Here is a 22,440-nt window from a genome sequence, read left to right as displayed (position 1 = left end):
GCAGATTATATTCTCTTCACAAGGCACAGTATTAGAGCCTCAGTCATTCGCTCCTGCAATATGCTCTAGTGGAAGACCTCCTGGCCAGCACCTAGGTTCTCTTCCCTGCAGAGAGGCTGCTCTGACACAGGCTCTCAAGTTGAGCAATGGTGTAGTGGGGTCAATCATCATTTCTCTTTCCATGGAAATTGGTCCCTCCTCTATTGGAGGTGAATGAGACCCGGCTGAAGGAGATTGAGCAGGTTTGCCAACCAATTTTATTGGGACCAAGGCAGAGTAAACAGGATGTATGAGCACCCTGAGGTACACCTGATCATCTGTAGGACCTGTGGGATACAAGGAGTTAGCGGAAATATACGTAGGAAGGCTCCTGTCCAATCTAACATCAGTCCTTTCCCCAAGAATCTGAGCCACATGCTCATACTGGTTGCAAACGTGTTACACCTGAATTTCAATTGAGTGGAAAAGGCATCTTTTTTGGGCACCCGCTGGCCTTTAAGATGGATTTGCGGATCTCCTGGGTGAACCTCCCACTCATGAGGTTATTGGGGATGCCTGTCCAGACTGTGTTTAACTGTAATGTTGCCTTCTGCATTGTAGGAACCAGCCAGTATTCACTCTGACTGATTGGCAACTTCCACATTTTGTCTGCCCTTAAGCAGGCTCTGAAGATTAGGAGGAAGCCATATATTGAGTCAAGTATTGAACAAGCTGCAGGGAAAGTATGCCTTCTTGTTTTTGGTTATGGAACAGAAAGCTATGGTTTCGTACATGAGCTCTACCACCAGTTTAGTTCTCAGTTTAAGAAAGAAAGATTTTGGAGTTTGAAAAATGCCTTTGTACTCCAACGTGTATATGTGAAGGGACAAATCTAACTTGTAGCAAATGTATTATGGGAGACATGATGGCAGTTAGCGCACCATCAATGAATGAAGGCTTTAACCATAAATTTCAGGCAGACTTGAAACTCCACTGTGAGGTTGAGAATATCTCCTCACAATCTCAAGTTTAGGACCAGGCACGAGTGAACTGAAATATATTTAGATTAGCTCTCTGCCTGAATATCAAGCACTGCTGGAGGACCTCGTCAGTGGAAGGGTATAAGACAGGAAGTCTGTCACTTTTTTCTGGCCTCTGACTTGAGGCCTGAAGACTTCTGCCATGTCTGCAGGTGCATTAACAACTTCACGTTCATGTTCCTTTTCGCAGTGTCCATGAGATAACCTGACATCATTTTTGGCTCACTTGCTTCTTTGTCTAGATTAAGCATACAAGTGTACTCCTTCTGGGTATAACTGGGGACCAAACATATTTACCAATAAACATTGGACACGAGTGTAGCCAATAACTGGAACATAATGGCATTGACTTGTCGGTCACAGGAAGAGAGAGACCATCCGCCTAGTGCCTTTTTTCTCACAGGAATTGTGACATTGTGGGTAGTTGTCCTTGTTAGCGGAAGAACCTTTGCCCCAGGGGATGTGGCCACTACCATGACAGGTTAAACTGGGGGTCATGGGAGACAAGCTTGAAACTGCATTTGAAATAGTTGGCCAATATACGGCTTCCTCCGAATCTCCAGAGCCTGCTTAAGGGCATGGAGCTTGACAGTCAGAACTTGCTTTGGTGGAAGAGTCAGAACTTCCACCAAATCATAGATCTATAATTCTTTAGTGGGAATCATACGGTCTCAATGAGCAGAGCCCCCAGGGCCTTTATTTGGCACCAAGTAGTAGTGCCTTATTGGATGCAGTTATTCATGATCCCCTGAAGTGGCACTGGGATATCTGTCTCAGAGTCCATCCACTACAATTAAGCCCCTTGTGTGGAGGAGGGACAGACGAGGAGCCATGGGTTTGCTGGAACTTATTAAATGAGTACTTCAACATTGGGCGCCCACGGGTGGAGCTTAGCTCCACGTACAGGTGCAACTCTCAGGAGTCATTGTAACTAACCGAAACTTGGTTCCTTAACTTCTTCATTCCTTAACCTGTTCACAGCGAGTGAAGTTTTATTCATGTCTTGTTGCAATAAACCAGCAGTCCCATGCTCTAAAGGAGACACAGCTAAAACTTTCAGGAGAATGGTGGCTTGAATAACTTTGCCCCTCAATCTGGGATTAATCGACCATCTGGTGCACCTGGGTTTCCAGAGCCATAGGATTTGGACTCATGGGTATTTAGTACCTAAACCTTGGCTGCTAAATGAGTTTGAAACTAATTGGTAGTAGGATCTAAAGGGGGGGCATGGTCATATAACCTGGTACCGCTGGATATCCTAGGAGTACTTGCACTACTTCTATAGGGGGTGTGAGGGTAATTTCAACACAGGAACAAAAGAGACCTCATCAAGGGCGCCTTGCTATGTCACTGGCAGAAAGGGAGCTTGGTTCTGCACCCACTGCGGGGACTGTGTGTTTTCTGACTCCTGTTTCAAGAGTGATTTTGTACCAATGGAAACGCATAGAATGTAGGGGTTCACTAGATGACTGTTCCCCAAACACGAGATGCAGAGAAAGACTGAAAGCTGGAGCCTTCTGGCATAAGCTACCAGTTCTGAACGGAAATGAGAATATATAGAAGGCTTAGAGAAAACCAGAAAATAATATATTGTGAATAATGGGCCCCAGGATCCACGCATGGGAAACCACTAAAATTCAAGGGAAGCAGGGATCGATAGGTACTCTAATAGGTAAAAAAAAGGCAACTTCTGAGGTCAAGCATATGCAGAGAGCAGGAAAGAGTCAGTCTGTGATACAAACTTAGGTGCCTGGAACCGACCATCCAAAAACTCTGTTTTAGCAACTCACAAAGTAACATCAAGTTCTCCACTTGGTGGCAGGGATCTAGCTGCATTTCCGGCTCTTACCTTTTTGTTTTTTTCTTTCAAAATGTTACAGGAAACATGAATACAGCCCTGTAGTTCTACCCTTGTAGCATTTATAATTTAAATTGCTATTGTTTTAAATGTTGGTTTAAGAGAATTCTTTTTTTTAAGTGTTTAGTTATAAATTCTCCCTCATTAAAGTGCTCCATAATCCTGCAGATTGTCAGGGCCATCTGTGTTTATGACTATCTATAAAGATGCCATGATGGAGAATAGGGGAGCAACGTTGGAAGGGTGACTGGGTGTACACATTTGCAGGTAGTTGTACAAATGAATGCAGGAATAGTGACTATGTTTATTATATTTAAATCGTTTTATTGTTTTGTTGTAGATACATAAAAGTAATAATATACAATACAAATACACTCACCTACAACCATTGGCCGGTGAGGGAGAAAGGAGAGCAAAAGTATAATGTCTAGTGTAGTTGCGTTTCATGAGACTGTAATAGAGAGGGCTAGAGAGGGTAAGAGAGGAGAGAGTGCCGGTGGGCTATCTAGTGAATGGTATGAGGTACAAATCACAGAGACTCTTCTAATGACTAGTGATGGTATGGATTCTTTCGGAGACTTTAAGTGTCTGAGGCTGATTTCATAAGGGGGATTTCTTCTGGTATCAGGCGGACCATGCGAAGATAAATCGAGCATCTCATTTCCCTGAACTCCCCACTGAGATAGCCAATGCATGGGCCCCTCATCTAATCAAATGGCGTTAGTTGGTTTTCCGCTACCGCTGTGACCTTTTCCATCCCTAATAGATCCCACATTCTTTAAAGCCAGTCTGTATGTCGCGGTATCCTATCTGTGCCCCATCAACCCAGCAAGGCTTGTTTAGCTGCACACAAAGCCAATGTAATTGCACGTCCTTTCAGTGATCCGAGAGCATATGTTAAAGGGTTGGGGAGACCCAGGAGAACATAAATCGGGAACCTGGGGAGTTCGTGTGGGATATATCATCGATAGCATCTAATATCTCCTGCCTGTATTTTTGCATCTTAGAGCATTGCCACAGGAGGTGTGTTAGTGTCCCGGTGTCCCGCATCCCCTCCAGCATTTCGGGTCTCCTCCTCGTTTCCAGTGTACTGTGCATTCGGGCATATAGTACTAGTAATGTGCCATCTGTATTAGTGTCCCTTTGCCCGAGGCAGAGCGTGCCTCTGCATTTGCCTGTTACTGTATGTCCAACCATTCCTTCTGTGTGAATTGTTTGCCACACTCCTTCTCCCATCTCGCCTGTGCTTTTGTTTTGGCTTGTGATAGCGACGTGTTCAGAAAAGTGTATATGTCTGACATCAGCTTTTTATCTGTGTGTCTCGTGATAAGCCATTTTTTTGAAGGGTAGAAGGGGCCAGTTCGCATAGGGTTTCATCGATGGTTGTGTGACCCAATGACGAATAGTGGTGTATTGCCTTTGTGCTGAGGAGGGCAACCCATATCCTTTTTGGAGTTGCTCAAAGGTCATAATACTCATATGATCGAATAGGTTGCTCACCCTCTTACAGTTTGCTTGCTGCCATAGCATTTATGCCGTACCGTGTAGTGTTGGTGGGAAGTCTGGGTTTCCCAAGATGGGGGTCATGGGGTAGAGGTTCATGGATAATTTCTTCAGGGTCGCTACAACGTCCCAAACACCGACTGTAGCTCATAGTATCAGAGAGATATACACTCACTGTGGCCGGTGGGATTTGGAGAGCCAAGGAATCTTCCATATGTGAATGCCTGTGATGTCCTGGTTGATAAAGCACCAGTGTTTCTCCGTAGTGAGTCTGTCCACTCCACCATATATCGGAGCTGAGCCGGTTGCTAGTAATGTTTAAGATTAGGGAGTCCAAGGCCGCCACATGTGGGTGGCAGGTACATCAGGTGCTTAGCGATACGTGTCCTTTTCCTGGCCGATATGTAATGTTCTATCAAATGTTATAATTTGGGTAGCACCTGAGGTGGGGGGAGGAGGGGAAAGGTCTGCAAGACATATAGTATCTTGGGGGGAAGCGTCATCTTTATTGCCGCTAGCCTCTCAAGCCAGGACAGAATATGATCCTGCCATTTTTCCAATTCTGCACGTGTGTCCGCTAGTAAGCGGCAATAATTGCTCTCTGCCGTTTGCCTAACCGTGGAATGTATGCGAAGGCCCAGGTATGTCACCCCCTGTGTGGCCCATAGATATGGGTAGAGACTCCATATAGCCTCTGCGTCCGGTGTCGGTATGGTGAGGTTCAGGAGTTGCGATTTCTGTGCGTTGATCTTGAAGCCAGATACTGCTCCAAATGCCTCCACCTCCAGGACGAGGATTGATAGATAGCAGAGGGGGTCTACTAGTATCACCAGGACGTCATCCACATATAATGCTAACTTATTGTCCCTACCTCCCATTCTAATGCCCTCTACCTCCATGTTTGCCCTTACTCGTTCCGCAAATGGTTCCATATATAATGCACAGAGGGTAGCCCTGTTGGGTTCCCCGTTTGATTCGAGAGCGCTGGGATATTGTCCCGTTGACCCGAGCCATTGCCTGAGGCCCTTGCATACCAGGCCAAGATCCATCCTATAAATCAGGGTCCTAGGCCAACAAACCGTAGGACCGCTTGTAGGTATAGCCAATGCACTCTATCGAGCGCCTTTTCGGCATCCATGAAGAATAGGAGTGTTGGTATCTTAGTTTGTTGGATCTTGTCTAATAGGTGGCATATTCGCTTTGTATTATCGCTGTAATTTCGCTCCGGGATAAAGCTGCCCTGATCCCGGTCAATGAGGCCTTGCATCATTGGGGCTAGGCGCGCAGTGAGAATTGTGGTAAAAATGTTCGCATCGACATTAAGTAATGAAATGGGTCTATATGCTGCACATTGAGTTGGATCATTGCCCTGTTGGGGTATAACTGTAATACTAGCTAGTCTCATTGTGTCTGTCAGGGTGCGCATTTCGCTAAAGGAGTTATATAGCCGAGTAAGGATAGGAGCCAAGGCAGAGGCAAATAGCTTGTAAAATTCTGGGGGGTAGCCATCATGTCCCGAAGCCTTCCCAGCCGGAAGGTGGGATATTGCAGTAAGTACCTCATTGATATGAATGTCTTTCTCTAGAGCAAGGTCGTTTTGCTGATCCAGCCTATCAATTGGTGTGTGGCTCAGATAGGATTCTATTTCGGCATCTGAGTAATCTTCCGCCATATATAGTTCGCTGTAGAAGTGTTGAAATTATTGTGCTATCAGATCATCCTGTTCAAGCTTATCCCCTTGTGCATTCACGATTGCAGTCACCCTCTGACTATTTGTCCGTGCTCGGAGTCTCTGGGCTAGAAGGCGGCCGACCTTGTCCCCCACCATATAATATTTCTGCTTGATCCGCAGTAGGGCATATTTTGCCCTATCCATGTCTAGGGCCTTAAGTTTCTTTCGGGTTATGGTAAGCTTGATGTGTCCCTGTTCTTTTATACATGCCCTCCAGTTCTTTGACCCTCCCCTCTAGTGTAATCCGTTTTGCTCTTCTCTCCTTGTTGAAACGGGCTACGATGTTGATAATATGTCCTTGTATGACCGCCTTTAAGGTGTCCCATAAGAGAGCACTTGGGGTGTGGGGTGTATCGTTTACTTCCAAGAAGGCCTTCAGTGCTTCTGTAATTTCAGAGATTACTGTCTTGTAGGTATTTTAATATTCAGACGCCAGGTACGATGCTTGTGATTGGATGTAGGTAAGCTCAATTTGATATAAAAGGGGGAATGGTCTGATAATGCTGCCACTCCAATGTCTACCTCCTGGATATAGGATTCTAAGGAGCTGGTGGTGAAAAAAAGGTCAATTTCTGCATGTGTTTGGTGCGCAGCTGAGTAGTGAGAGTAGGATCTCACTGTCGGGTGGTGTTTGCATCAGGTATCTATGAGATTGTGTAGAATTCGTTGGTGTTGTCTCTGTGGTGATAGTGCATCTGTATTGCCCACATTCTTGGCCGATCGGTCCAGTGCTGCATCCATTACCAGATTGAAGTCTCCACCTATGAGTACGTGCATGTGTGTGGTTTCCATCACCCGTCCTATTGCATCTAGGATTAAGGGTTCTTGTCATTCGTTAGGAGTGTAAATGTTAGCAATGGTTATGGAATGGGCCCGTATGTAATACAAAGTGAGAGGAGGCAACCTGGAATTTCAGTTTGTGTATGTGTAACTTTACCCTCAAAATGTGTGGCAAATAGGATCACCACCCCTGACCCCCCCACCCCCCCACCCCCTACGAAAATGTACTGCCAGCGAGATTTCATTTGTCGCCAGTGTGCTGGAATCAGATGCATCTCTTGCGGTAAGCAGATATCACATTTAGATTCTTTTAGCATGGACAGAAGTGCCACCCGCTTTGCTGGCGCATTAAGCCCCCTCACATTATAATTCATTATTCTAACTATCTCTCAACTAAGTGTGTTGTGTTTTTAGTGAGTCCGTGCATAGCCATCTTGAGACCCCCCATTGGGAATTGAACATTAAGGGGCCCCAAATGAGCAATAACAGGAAATGTTGAAAATTGCCAATAGGAAGAAAAAGGATAAGAAAAAAAGGATAAACAATACTCATCAGACACTAAACATCAATTCCCCATCCGAATCGTCATATACATGAAAAGTAGGGTCCGTGGTGTCGCAGTGCACCATAGAATTCATTTGAGTCCTTGGTATGTGCACCCTGCCGCCCTGCCAGCCATCTGGTGGAGGTACGCCCTCTGGTCTGCAATCTTTCTCAGGGAGGTCGATGAGTTTATTGACTCTATGTTGGCGCCATCACCGCCATTCCCCAACCCCACTTAGTCGCTGTTCGGTCCCTCCAATGCCTCCTGGTTCTTCAGCTGTTTTAGCAGTACTTCCCTTTCTGTTCGGCTTTCGGCGTCCGACATTTTAGTCACTTTTTTCTCCCTTGATCGGAGGGATCGCGGATTTCGGTTCCTGGTAGTTTTTAGTGAGTCATTGTCCTTTTCCAGTGTGTCACTGGATGTAGGATTGTCTGGTTCTATCAGGCCCTTCCCTTTTTCCAAGTTGCAGACAGGTCGGGTCTCGTTGGCCCACACTAAGGTGAGGCGGAAAGGGTGGCCCCACTTATATCAAATTCCCTTCCGTTGCAAAAACTCTGTTAGGAGTTTTAGTTAGCTTCTTCTCTGTAGTGTGATGGAGGATAGATCCTCGTATAGCCATACCATAATGCCCTCAATGCCCTCAAAGTTGATGGTGTTGTGGTCTCTGGCTGCCTTCATAAATGTTTCTTTTTGGGTATAGTAATGCAGGCATGTGAGAATATCTTGGGGCATCCAAGGTGACTTTGCGGGACGGCCCGCTCTATGTGTGCGGTCCAGGATGATGTCTTGCGGTGCCAGGGTGGGGGCCATGTGGTGGAAGAGTCGACAGACATATGCCTCCAGCCCAGTCGCTGTCGCCTGCATGGGGACACCTTTTATATGTATGTTGCCTCTCCTGGATCTGTTTTTAAGGTCCTCCATCTGGTACTGGAGCCTTGTATTCTTTTCTTGAAGGTCCAGGAGTTCTCTATGGTGAGCGTCCAACTCTTCTTCTCTTGCGTCCCCCATTCGTTCCAGAGAGTCTACTCTATGGCCTATTTCGCTCATGTCTCTCTGGATCTCTTTAACCTCAGTTGCTATATCCTGTTTTAGTGCCACAATGTCGGACCTCAGCGCTCCAAAGAGGGTTTCCATGAAGGTTCTTGTCACTGGAGCTTCTTCCTCATCTCGGTCTCCAAGCGTCTTCTTGGGGCTAGTGTCGCGTCCCTTTAGTTTTATGAGGGTAGGCGTAGTGAGTAAGTCCTTTATGCTGTCATATTTCTTGGTGGGGGGTTTTGAGGTTGCCATTTCCTACCCCAGAAATGCAACAGATCGGTATTCCTCACCGCAGCTTCCTGTCTCTAGGTTGCCTCGGTAGACGAAGTTGCACTTTATATGGCTCCTTTCTCCGACCCCTGCGATCTGTGACGTTGTGCCCAGATGTGTCTCCACGAGGGTCTGTGATAGGTCCTGTTTGCCGACATCCCCCTTTCAGCTGTGTTGTTATGTCCGTCGGTCCTGCAAAAGATCACCCTCTCATTCGCTTCGTCGGCCACAGGCGCGGGCTGCTTAGTTCCGTTCACATCTCAATATCTTCGGATTTTACTGCTACTTTTAAGTAGGCCTACTATCGGGTGTGGCCCTCTCTTACATATTGCAGCGAGCCACCCAGGGTTCCTTATCTCTTTCTCTCAGGGCCCACAACTTTCCTTCTACTCCCCCCTGTTTGGGGGCTTCCCCGGATTAAGATACCTGTGCGTTGCAGGAGGAATTTCCGCTCCCACAACAGTGGTGGTGGGAAAGGGGCCTCGCTCACTCCACTTGGGTGGGTCCTGTGTAGGCCTTCTTCCGGACTTCGCAGCGGCACACAGCTAGTCCAGAGCTCTGGCTGGTGATCTGGGTGCGCAGGCCTCTCGCACCTGTGAGCACCGTGTCCGCTGTCTCCGCCGCTCACCCTGGAACATTGCTGGGTCCTATCCCCCGTCTCATGCCGCCGTCCCCCAGAGGGCGCAGGCCGGCGCCATCTTGCTATGCAGCCACTAACGGCGTCTGAGCTCCTCTGCGCCTCTGCACTGGCCGTAACCCTGCTGGTAAAACCGCCGAGTGTTCCGGCGATTCTCTGCTACATCGGGGTTCCTTTGCGGGCGTTTGGGGGCCCGAGGGCGACTCCCAGCTGTGCTGTAATCGTGGCAGACAGCGAAGCTCACATAGATCGCTACCACTCAGCCTCCATCTTGGCCATGCCACCGACTATGTGTATTAAATGATTATTAGATATGTGAATGCATAATAATATAAGTGAGTATAGGTTTTAAATGATTTAAACAGGCAAAGGGAGTGTGAGAAAAGGGTATGTATTATTTGGATGATAAATAAAATCTCAAATGGAAGGATAGGTGGAGATATGTACTGCATGATCAGTAAACAGATTAATCATGTGATAAGTGATGGCATGATGTATGTCGGGACTTCAGAAGGATTGATCAAACATTTCTAAAATTATAAATTTCGGTCTATTACGGATTCAAGGTTGAATAAAATAAAGGTTCGATAAATGAAAGGGTGCAAGGCATTGCACATTACTTACCAAGGACACTGTAGTAAGCTCTGGCAGACCCGTCTACCACATTCTCCGGCAACTTTAGGGACATCATCTCAGAAACAGGACCATCTATTAGGAAACAGAGAAAAAAAATTAATATTCACTTTTCTTCAGTGTGTGAGGATTGGTGTCCATCGTTGAAATTAGAATGTACTCTGTGTGGTGATTGTGGCAACCACAGTGAATGTTGGTTTAATGTTTTTCTGTGTTGAATGCCATTCAGGTTGGATATTTATACCATCTCTAGGGGGAAGATTCCTGGAGTATGAATGTCTGTATGCCATACTGTAGACCTATGATCTCTGCAGGGGCCACTTGCGCACCACTAGTTGGTGTCAGGATGCCCAAGCAGAGTATCTGCTTGCGATATGTAGGACTCTAAATGCACCTCACTGATGAGACCCAACATGGCAGAAACCTGCCTGTGGATGACAGTCTTCCAATGGACAGGGGACATAGCTCTGAATATTGGGTGGACTGTCCCTATTGGAGTAGGGCCAAGACTGATTTACATATGGCGAGTGGCACTCCCTAAAGTCACTTTAAGCAATAAAATAGGCTTGAATGCAACCTGCAATGAATTCAAGCCATCCATCCATATCTTTTTTGTTTTTCTCAGTGAGATGCAATAAAAGTGAATGGTTTACAACGGTATATATAGGGCTGGAATTGCTTATAGGGAAATCAGGCAGTGCTGAATGGGCTGGTTGGTAGGGGCGTTGTGTTGGGTTCATTTTTATGCTGTTTGTGGGCCTGTTTTATGGTTTGCTGGACCTGATTATACCCTGTAGCTCGCTGTGCCATAGGATTCAGGCTCACTCTGTGCCATAGGATTACGGCTCAGTCTGTGCCATTGTATTCAGGTAATGAGTCCCAACAAGACTGAAGCATGCCTGGGGTTGCTTGTCTTCACATGAATAGGGCACAGGGCGTAGCGCTTGTAGTGATCCTAATGAGGCAGGTCAAGGCTGGTTTGTTTGTGGTTGGTCCTTGTCCTTAATGGCTCAGTAAACAAAAATTGGGAAGACCTGTAAGTTGGCCAAAATAAATGCCTGAAGCAGGTACTATTTCAAGTGTTCCAAATGCCTCTCTTTCCATTTTTCAAAAAAGTGGCTGCAATATTAGCACTGTGTCCATAGAGTGGTTTGAGACTGGTGCAATACTTCCTTCTCCACGCATGGCTAAAGTGAATTGAGCTGCCTGAAGCACAATGTGATGGTCAATCCACTGACGCTACTTGGTATATGTGAAGATCCGAATGGTTAGGAAGTTTTGGAATTGTTCGTTTTAAGGGGGTAGTCGGCAGCTCTTCCTGAAAGGAGGGCAGCTGTTTGCCTAGAGATTGTCTGGAAATGAGAAAGTAATTCTTGCTGTTTCCCTGGTGCTCAAGAGTTGGATGCAGAAAGGTTGGGTGACCATCCCTATAGCACAATGGCATGTTGCAGTTATTCCAGAGATCAGTTAACCAGGATCACATTTTCGGACCTTGATCTATATAAGAGAGACATTTAATTACTTCACTCTTCCAACACCTATTATGTGTTTTTCATTCTAGTTTGACCAGTCTGTTATGACTCGTCCATGTTGGTGCTTGGGCACATCATCTCAATTTTTCCCCCCTGCTACTCCTAGGGTGAAGAGTCCTGCAGCACCGGAAACTACAGACATCATGGCCCAGCTGCAGACCCCAGAGTAACAGAAAAACTGCATGCATGTTTGGCCATCAAATATAGATTTTGTGTTTTTTGTGGGCAGGAGCGCGAGGAATTTATTACAGTGCTGGGATTTGAAATTCCAGCTCTCTATCAGAATGCTGTACCCCCACATTCAACCTGCCAGTCAACCAATGAAAGGTCCTGTACTTCCCCTAGCGGTATGACAGACAGTGCGGGCTAAAGCCACATAGCGGTGGGCTGTAGGCCAGGCCTTGCACTGTGAATGCAAGCACAGGGACTTCAATGTGGCCTGCCGGAAAAGAGCAGCAATAAAAGTGAAGGAGCCAGGTATTTAAAATCCTTCATTGATGTGTCTAATTAACTGTATGCATTCATGTGTGTAAGTCGGCATGTGGGTATTGGTGCCTGTGCCTCTGTCTGCATGTGCGTGTGTGGATATCTTTGAGTGTGTTTGTGTAGTGCCTGTAGCATCCAGCTACAATAAATACAACAACTATTCTGGTGATAACAGGAGCTTTATTCTTAACATGTTACTCCTACCTTGTCCCTGCTCTAACTACCCATTTCCTGCGTCCACTCCTCCTCTTCCTCTCGCCCCCTAGCTCCTCCCACTCCCAGCTACTAGTGTGCTAACTTCATAACATCTCCCCCCTTTGTAACAAAACAAACAGAGCATACTGACTTCTTAGTCCATCTCCTCAATCAGTCTCTTGGGTGGACGTATGTCACGATGAGGTCGTGGCGACCTGGCCCTCAGACCATCAGTACTCAATGTCTCAGTGATCGGAGCAATGTTCTCTTGACCATTTGGCTGTGGTTCTTCAACTCTGGGATTGTGTATGTCACTCATCATGGTTCTTGAGGTGTCAGTTGGCAGTTTCTTGAAGTGCGAGATGTTTCTCGTAACTCGCCGCTGCTCGGACTCCGCAGTTACCATAGTCCCTTTTCTTCTGGTGACCACCAGCGGTTCATCCTTGAATGGACAGTCAGTCTTTTTCTGCATATCTTGCTTGACAATAACACTGTCCCCTTCATTTAATGATAATGACCGTGCTCTCCTCCGGTTGTCAGCATAGGCCTTCATTTTTCTTTTGTTGCGGTCATCAGTGGCTCTCATTTCCCACGAGTCCTTCTCAGATGATGATACTTCCAGGGCTCCATCCCACGTGGGAATGCGATTCCTCATGGGACGTCCCAGCATGAGAGTCGCCGGGCATTGGCCAGTCGTAGCATGAGGAGTTGTACGATAAGCTACTTCATTGAGTGCTGTTTGTAAGTCTCTCCCTTCCACGGTAGCATGTTGGAAGGTTTTCTTGAGGGTGGCCATGAACCTCTCAATTGTCCCATTCGCCTGTGGCCAGAGAGGCGTGATCCTGCGGTGATGAAAGTCTAGGTGCTTCGCAAAAGCAGCAAAGTCATTTCCGTTGAAAGGAGGTCCGTTGTCTGATTTAACAATCTTGGGAACTCCCCACGCTGCAAAGACTTCATCAAGGACTTTGAGAGTACTGGCAGTGTTCGTAGATGACACAAAACAGGCAATGGGGTACCTGGAATACTCATCAATGATGGCCAGCACATATTTGCCCGATGACAGGGGTCCATAAAAGTCTATGGCGATTTCTTGCCACACACCACTGGGCAGGCTGGTCATATGTAAAGGAGCTGGAGAATCGCCCTTGCTGGTGAGTTGGCAGAGATGGCAATCTTTCAAGGTGACTTCCACTAGTTGATCAAGGAACGGAAACCACACTCGTTCCCTTAGTGCTCGTTTGGTCGACACTATTCCTCGATGTCCTTCATGTGCAAGAGCAACCACTCCTTGTCTCAGTTGTGTAGGAATTACAATCCTCTGATCACGCAACAATATGCCATCAGTCGTGACAGAAAGCTCACCACTCACATGCCGGAAGGCTTGTAGTTCACGTTGAGTCAAGGAATCAGCTTTATCGTCCTGAGGATCATGCCTCCATCTATTATTGCGGATTTTGTGAAGGACCCTCTGCAAGATGACATCCTGTGCTGTCATCTCCCGAATAGTCTCCATAGGGATAGCTGGAGGAAGAGATTGATCCGTTACAAAATGAATGTACTCTTCCGCAATGGAGGATCTGGAAGCTGATGATGGTAGAGGATGCCGGGACATGTAGTCCGCTGGATTTTCAGACTTCCCTGGTATGTGAAGTATAGTGAAGGTATATTCTTGTAACCGTAGGCCCCACCTTTCGATCCTCGGGGGCATCTTGGATCTTGGATTTCCATAGATGGTGATGAGAGCTTGATGATCTGTAATTAGAGTGAAATGTTTTCCGTAAATAAAGACATGAAAATGTTCACATGCCCATACCACGGCTAGGCTTTCCTTTTCGGGTTGGGAGTAGGCTCGTTCCGGCTCAGTCAGACTACGACTCGCGTAGGCAATGATGCGGCGTTGATCTGAGTCATTCTCATATTGTGCCAGGATCGCTCCCAGACCCACCGGACTTGCATCTACAGTTATTTCAGTTTTTCGCTTTGGGTTGAAATATGACAAGTGATTTGCCGATTCCACCGCCTTCTTAATTTCCTTGAATGCCTGCTCACATTGGGGAGTCCATTCAACCGGCTGACCCTGCTTGGTTAGCATGCGGAGGGGGTGGCTGATTGTAGCGTAATCTTTAATGTAGCGAGCACAATAACTGGCCATTCCCAGGAACGATCTGAGGTCGCCGACATCTCGGGGACTCTTTGTGCTGTTTAAAGTCATGATTTTGTCAGGATCAGGTTTCATGCCAGCACCAGAAAAGATGTGACCGAAAAACTTCAGCGTGGTCTGGTGAAACTCGCATTTCTCTTTGTTCAAAGTCAAATTGGCTGCCAATAAGGCATGGCAGACACGATTGAGCGCAATGTCGTGCTCTCTGACGTCAGAACCATAGACAAGGATGTCATCGCTATAGTTGAGCGTGTTTGGAATGTTTTGAATAACTTGCCGGATCATTTCCTGAAATATCTCGGCCGCCGAGGACACACCGAAGCTCAGTCTTTTATATCTAAACAACCCCAGGTGAGTTGCAAAAGTAGTGATGTATCTAGACCCTGCTTCCAATTCCAGTTGATGGTAACCTTTATTTAAATCCAATTTGGAAAACACAGTGGCTCCGTTAAGTGCTGCGATCATGTCGCTCAAGTGTGGCCCCGGGTGCCGCTCTCGTTCTATCGCAGTGTTGGGCAAGCGCATGTCCACACAGAGTCTGACTTTGTTGGCCGTGCCCTTTTTGGGAACGATGACGACCGGCGAAACCCATGGGGTCGGGCCATCAGTGCGTTCAATGATGTCCGCAGCCAACAAATCTTGGAGTTCTTCCTCAACAGCGGCCTGTAGGTGAAATGGTACTCGCCTAGGGTGTTGGGCGACAGGCCTGACTTGTTCGTTGATGTGCAGTCGCACTTGACAGTCTTTCAATTTGCCCAGACCTTGAAACAACCTGGGAAACAGGCGAGTCACGTCTCGGATGTCGCTAACTTTGAAGAGAATTTCCACCAGGTGGAGTCGTTCAGCAGTTGGTAGGCTCAAAAGACAGTCTGCTTCCGGGCCCTTGATAACGTGGATGACTGCTGAAATAGTTGTGTTGTCGTGTGTAAGCGTAGTTGAGAATTTCCCTAGGCAGGGAAGTGGCTTCTTAGCCATCCACGTGAAGACTCTCACAGGTGCAAATGTCAGGGGAGGTCGTGGACTCATCCTTTCATATTCAGTCACTGGAATGTAATTTAAGGAGGCACCAGAGTCTAATACAAACTTTGAGTCGTGATTTCCAACTTTGATGTCCAGCCGAGGGTATCTCTTAAGCTGGTCCGGGTCTGCTGCCAAATTCAGATATTCAATGGTGTAGACAGAGTCTCGGGACGAAGGTCTGGATTCTCTGGAAGGTGACCTCCTCTCCCACCGAGACCGACGTGACTCTCTGCTGGAATGTGACGATTCAGGGGACCGCTCCTTCTGATCTTGGACAGCTCGCGCATGGTGTCTTCGAGTGTCGGACCGCGACACTCTTGGAGCTCTGCTTCGTGTGTCAGATCGTGTAGTACCTGCGTGGCCACTTCGCTTCTCTTTGTTGTAATCCCCGCACATCGCTTCGAAGTGGTTAGTGCGACCACACTTTCGGCATCTCTGGCCCATGGCCGGGCAGCTGTCCACATGAGGGTAATCATACCCACATCGGTAGCACTTTCTCACTCTTTCCCGTCGTCTCTCCTTCCTCCATGGTTCTCGACGTTGATAGCCTGATTGCTCTTGACGGGAGGATGTGTGTGACCTCCATTGTTTGTCTCTGGAGCTTCTTCGACTGTCACTCCTGGCGTGTACGCGTCGCGCCTGTTCATGACTCCCTTTGTGTTCCGTTTCCATGACAGCGGCGTACTTCTCCGCCTGATCATAAGCTCGTGTCATCTCCTCTATTTCATCCAATCCATGCGGTTTCCTCAGTAGTCGTCTCCTTAGCTGGTCCGAATGACATCCGTCTATTATTTGGGATTTGATGGCAGCGTCAGTAGAGAAAGAATCAAATTCACAGTACTTGGCTAGTCTCCGCAGACGCACCATGAAGGCACTCATGGGCTCATCCTTCCCTTGCCTGGCGGAGTGAAATGTGTGTCGTTCATAGTCTACATTTCTCTTGTGAAGAAACTTCTTGTTCAGAACCTCACACGCTTTAACATAAGTATCGACGTCGGCAGCGGGCAGGTCTTTGAGTATCTTGACTATCTCTCGCCCCGCCAGGTTGCGCAGAGCAATCAGTTTCTTTTTCTCATCAGTGATGTCTGAACCTTCAATATAGTCTTCAAACTCTTCCAGCCACTCTTGCCATTTGGGGCCCATGCTCCCTTCCGTTGTTACCTTGATAGGAGCGGGTGCTCGCAAAAGTGATCCACTGGGTGGAAGTTGAGCATCTTCGTCGGACATTCTGCAGCGATCTCACTTGTCTTTGCCAATGCTTATTTATTTTCCACTGCTTGTTCCTTTCTGTCGCCAATGCTTGTTTGCTTTGCCACCGCTTGTTTCTTTCAGTCGCCAATGCTTGTTTATTTTGCCAATGCTTGTTTCTTGTAGTCGCCAATGCTTGTTTGCTTTACCAATGCTTGTCTCTTTCAGTCGCCAATGCTTGTTTACTTTGCCAATGCTTGTTTCTTGTAGTCGCCAATGCTTGTTTATTTTGCCAATGCTTGTTTTCTCTCCAGCGCCTGACTTCAAGATGGCCGCCGTTGCCTTGTACAGGGTTGTCCTTACTAGGCGCCTGACTTCAAAATGGCCGCCGTCCTTGCAGGCACACACGAGGCTGGCTCTCCAGGCTCATTCACTCGGGGGCACTCAGAACTCACCGGCGGTCGGCTTCTGGGGCAGTCCACGCCAGGATTCACTTCTCCTCCACCACCACGGACATCAGGTGAGATCGGGGTGGGCTCCCGACTTGCCTCCGCAGTTCCCGCGTTCTTCCGCCGATGGCCTCCTAAACCTCACGCATCGGGTGTGAGGTTTTCCGACGTCCAATTTCGCTTGGACACAAATCTCAGCGCTCGCAGCAGCGCTTGCTGGCAGCACATCGTGGGCGCCGTCCACACCTCTGGGGCACTCCACAGGGTCGGAGTGGGCTCCCGATTCCTGCTTTTCAGCTTTGCACTTGGGACACACGCTTCCAGTGTGCAGTGCGTTTTCAGCGCGACAGCTGCTGGGGACAAGGCGTTTTCTCGAGGCTCTGCACAGTGGGGTTTGCTCAATCCCACCCCTCGTCGCCAGTTGTAGCATCCAGCTACAATAAATACAACAACTATTCTGGTGATAACAGGAGCTTTATTCTTAACATGTTACTCCTACCTTGTCCCTGCTCTAACTACCCATTTCCTGCGTCCACTCCTCCTCTTCCTCTCGCCCCCTAGCTCCTCCCACTCCCAGCTACTAGTGTGCTAACTTCATAACAGTGCCTTGTCTTAGCAGTGCCCTTCCGAAAAGCACCATGGGGCTCCTTTATGGGAAGGTCATGCAGTGCAGCGCAGGAAGTCACCTCGCTGCGCTGCACTGCATGGCAGGGAAAGGGCAGGAATGCACTGTATTTCAGGCAATACAGAGCATTCCTGTCCTGCACAAAAACAATCCTGGGAGGCATACTCCTCTTTCTACGTGTGCTGCAGCACACATAGAAAGAGGAACAAACGAGGAGAAAAAGAGATAGTTCTCCTCGTTACGCACCTCCTGGGAAGGTGTAAGATTTTGGTGCATCTCAAGGTTTACAAGTTCTTGTATATCTGGGGATGCGTCAAAATCCATGAGTATTGTGTGGGAACACATACACAACGTCCACGGACCGCCTTCCCAGGGCAGAGTAATGCAACACAGAGATTTGTGCTGCTTTGCGTTACTCCAGATCTCTGGAGCCAATCAGAGCCACACACAGTAGCTCTGCCTGGCTTCAAAAATCTGTTTTAAGGTTTGCGTGGTCCAAGAGAGATGCAAACTGCTTCATAAATAGGCCCGATGGCTCTGTGAGTTAGATACATGTTGCACATGTGGTTTCGAGTTCAAACCTAGGTAAGAGCGACTCTTTCTTCAATCTTTCTGAGGTCAATAAAGCACAAACCGTTATTTAGTGTTTAAAAATGGCAGGAAGTTACTTCACCAGAAACCACATTCTATTATTAGCTATTATAGTCATGTTCTGATCTCGGGCCTCTATGATATCTGATTATCTCCCTTCCCCAAGCATATTGGGCAATCAATGTTATGCTGCAGCTTACAGCATACTGTTTGCATCCTTGCCTTCTGATGCTCAACTCTGTTGCAATGCTAGCCATCCGTGTGTATTGTGGCCATCTTTGACATTATGGAGCTTAAAATGTGCATAAAGGCATTGACATATAATGGCAATTCCTGGCACAATGACGAGATGGTTGCCAACCCTGGAATACAATAATGATGCCTGAGCATACAAGAGAGAATCAATCCATGTACGAAACAACTTCAAATTTACTTGAGGAAAATGACACGCTGATGTTTGTGGATCAAAGGCATATGTACTAAAACTGAAAACCTTGTATTTCAGCATAAATATTATTCATAGAAATAACGAACTTGTGTTCCAGGGAATTTCGGTTTTTTTTCAAAATGAAAAAAAACATTCATAGCAAAATGTGTCAATTTCCTGAAAATCACAAACTCATGTTGGGGCCATCAATTATAAGGAATCCGTAACCTCTGCGGTAGCATGGCTCAGTAACCCTGTAGGATCTGTATAGCTCTGCTGCCTAAGGTCAGAATTGTGAGGTCTTTATAACTTACTTTTTCACCATTTCCATTTTATATGTCTACAATCTACTCAGGAGAGGCAGAGAAGAAGGATCAAAGGAAGTGAGAGTAGACATCAGAAACGTTACCATGTATACTTTGGGAATTGACTGGCATCCAAAACAAAACGAAGGGGTCGCACACCATTAGGTTACAGGAGCAGTTCACTGCTTAACTAGCCAATTCTAGTTCCTAGTCTTACTTTGAAGAATGGAACATGAAATTGCGTATCATGGAGTGCATCTTTCCCAACTTCATTATGTCCAGAATTGTGGCTACGTCGCCCATGCCAGTGCACTATGGCCACTGTAGTCCAACAAATGTACTGTGTGCAATTCCTGATATGTATTTCAGTCTTTTGGGGGCTTCTTAACCCCTCCCCTGCTGGTGACGGAACCGCTCCGTCATCAGACACAGCCGCGCCTTGCTGATGACGGAGCGGTTCCATCACGGCCCGCTCGGAGCGCCTGCGCGGCAGCGATTCCGCGCCTTCGCTGAGCGTTCCATTGAGCGGGCGGGGCCGTGACGGAACCGCTCTGTCATGAGCACAGCGCAACCGCGTCTCGTGACGGAGCGGCTCCGTCACAAGCGCCGGAGCGCCGCGCGGCCCCCCATCCCCTTAGCGCTGCGGCGGAATTGCCGCCGCAGCGAAAGGGTTAAAGGAATTCAACGGATGGTCTGAAAACAGCTGAAATTTCATTTGATCACAAAATAGTGCAAGTGCTTGTCTAAAAACAGCATCTCTGTAAAGGATCATATCTCCCTGGTGCACAGCCGCCCTTTGTCCCTGTGAGTTTGCAGACCTGGATCTTTAGACTGTCTGTAATACCTATGATGAATATTAGATAATGTTCTACAAGATTGTGCTGCAAAATGACTAGCTGTACTCCCATTGTCAATGGGGAGGACACAGCTTTGTAAAATAATAGACACTGAGAAGGTCTGCTGAGTTGCCTTCTTGATTGCCCGAGGAAAGAGTGACTCCTTCTAGTAGCTACAGTACTACTATACAGAATAGTATGCACGTGTCAAGAGTCTACGTAAGAGGGTTACAGTTAGGAGAAAAAAAAAGAAATTGCCGAAAAAAACCTCCTTCACAGCCCTGTAACTCTTGATTGAAGATGGAGATTAGTATTATATTATTCCACATGTCACTGAACTTCTGCCAACATCAGGAAAGGAAAAAGAGTCAAGCAAAAGCCAGGCACAGAATTCCAGAAGATCAAAACAGCTAGAAGCAAAAATCAAGGGCAAAAATGGTAACCAGGGGTTGTTAGATTTGGGGGTCTCTAGTTGGCACAGGTAGGTACTTGTGACAAATAGGGACCCTTGCCTCTAATCAGGGTAAGGGGGTACACTCCTAAAATAACCCCGGCTCACCCCATTGGTGGCTTGGCACAAGCAGACAGGCTTATCTCAGAGGCAGTGTGTAAAGCATTTGTGACCACATACAGTAACCCAGTGACAACACTACAAATGGACAACACACAAGGTTTATATCAAAAATACGTATTCTTTATATAGACTTAACACAAGACCATTAAACAACAGAAATCCACAATACTGTACTTAAAAATTGTAATTTTAGCTTAGTTCAGTTCAGTTCTTAAAATGCGACACTTTGCGTCAATGTACCTTACGATGCGTTACGCTTCCACAACAAGCAATGTTGCATCAATGGAAATGTGGCAAAGTTCCGGTGCAAAGAAATAATGACGTGAAGATCTTCCAGATGCGGCAATCTTCTCCAGGGATGCAACAAGTTCTCGGTTCGATGCGTGGACTGCAGTGGCGACACCCTTGTTCAGAAGTGCGACGGCAACAGCTTCAGCTGCGACACTCCTCTTCTCCCACGGTTGCATGAAGCTTTCGCACGATGGGACAACTACAGCGGCGACATCCTTGTTCAGAAATGCTACAGCAGCAGCTCCGACGGCGGCGCGCTTCTCGGGGGATGTGAGGCGCTTTCCTCTAAGCGGTGCAATGCGACAGTTCCAGCGGCGACACCCTTGTTCAGAAGTGCGACGGCAGCAACAGCGACACACTTCTTCCTCGTTGCGAGACTCTTCTCACGATGCGGTGCAGTGCGACAACTCCAGCGGCGACACCCTTGTTCAGAAGTGCGATGGCAGCAGCAGCAATGGCGACACGATTCTTCTTCGTTGAATCGCGCTTCCAGCTCCTTGCAACACGTAGTCTCCCAGAAGGCCCAAAACAGCAGCAGGCACTTCCAAATAACTCTGGGAAGCTGGGGGTTGACATCTGTTGTCCCTGAGACTTCAGCAGGAGGCAAGCTCTTTTCCAAGCCCTTGGAGATCCTTCACAAGTTGAAAGCAAAGTACACAAAGTTCCTTTCTCCTCTCTTTGGCAGTAAGGCAACCACTACAGGCCAATCCCCTAAGCAGCACTTCAGCTTAGGAATAGTCTCTCCTCGGTTTCTTCAGGTTCCTCTCTTCAGCAGAGGTTTCTTCTTTTAGTCCAAAAGTGATCTGATTTATTGGGATCAGGGTCCCAATACTTATACACCATAATCCTTTGTCCTCTGAGGGCAGAGGGGCCTTTGCCCAGTCCATTCCAGTTCTGGAGCACTCTGTTGACATGACTCCTTTATTCCTTTCACAGTGCAGGGCAGAGACATCAGACGCCCCACAAGAGGTGGAGCCAGCATTGAGGAGGGAAAGCACAGCCCTTTAGCACTTTGTTGACATGATTCCTTCTCTTCTTTCACAGTGCAGGGCAGAGACATCAGACGCACCACAGGGGATGGAGCCAGCACTGTGGGGGCGGGCACAGTCCTATTCTGGTCCCAGATGCAACTCCTCCCTCCCATCTAGATGCAGATCTCTCTAATCACCACTGGGCGGACTTACCCTGTCCCCTGGAATCCCCCCACCCAGCGCTGTCACTCAAACTCCAGACAAGGAATACACATCCTAGCAGAGGCAGGCTTTGGATAGTTAGACAGGAAAATACCTATTTTCTAAAAGTGGCATTTTCAAACACAGAATGTTAAACCAATTTCACTAAAAGATGCATTTTATCATTCTGAGTTCAGGCTTACTAAACTCGAATTTCTACCATGTTTTCTGAGTCAGCTAGGATTATAAGAATGTAATAATCTAACTGCCCATTCTGGCCTATAGAGAACAGGTAGCCTTGCAATAGTGAAAAACGAAAATGCCTGTAATTCACCCCCATGGTGTTACTCCTGTGAGGCACCACCAGCCCTCTCACACATTTTTCTTCTTTCATTTCTTCTCACTCACTGGAAGTACCTTCTTCACATGAGGGGAGGAAATGTTTGGGGGTGACTCTAGTTGGAATCAACGCAACAGTTCACAATTTTTAAAGTTTGTTTTAAAGTGGTGACCCAGATCCGTAAAGCACAGACGGTATAACTTTAACCGCTGCCCCTACAGATATCACAATAGATGG

The 22,440-nt window shown here is 47.3% G+C and overlaps 1 protein-coding gene across 1 annotated transcript in view; it reads right to left on the bottom strand.

Moving 5' to 3' along the window:
* The window catches only part of LOC144818753 (alpha-2-macroglobulin-like), a 1,363,397-nt gene that overhangs the window by 277,575 nt on the left and 1,063,382 nt on the right, over positions 1-22,440 (bottom strand). Inside the window, exon 24 of the mRNA XM_078676468.1 lies at positions 10,003-10,086. Within this exon, the coding sequence (XP_078532594.1) occupies positions 10,003-10,086 (84 nt within the window). The remainder of the gene's footprint in view (positions 1-10,002; positions 10,087-22,440) is intronic.

Source organism: Lissotriton helveticus, chromosome 2_1 (assembly GCF_964261635.1).
Source record: "Lissotriton helveticus chromosome 2_1, aLisHel1.1, whole genome shotgun sequence".
Classification (NCBI taxonomy): Eukaryota; Metazoa; Chordata; class Amphibia; order Caudata; family Salamandridae; genus Lissotriton; species Lissotriton helveticus.
This window is presented reverse-complemented; position numbering and strand designations above follow the sequence as displayed.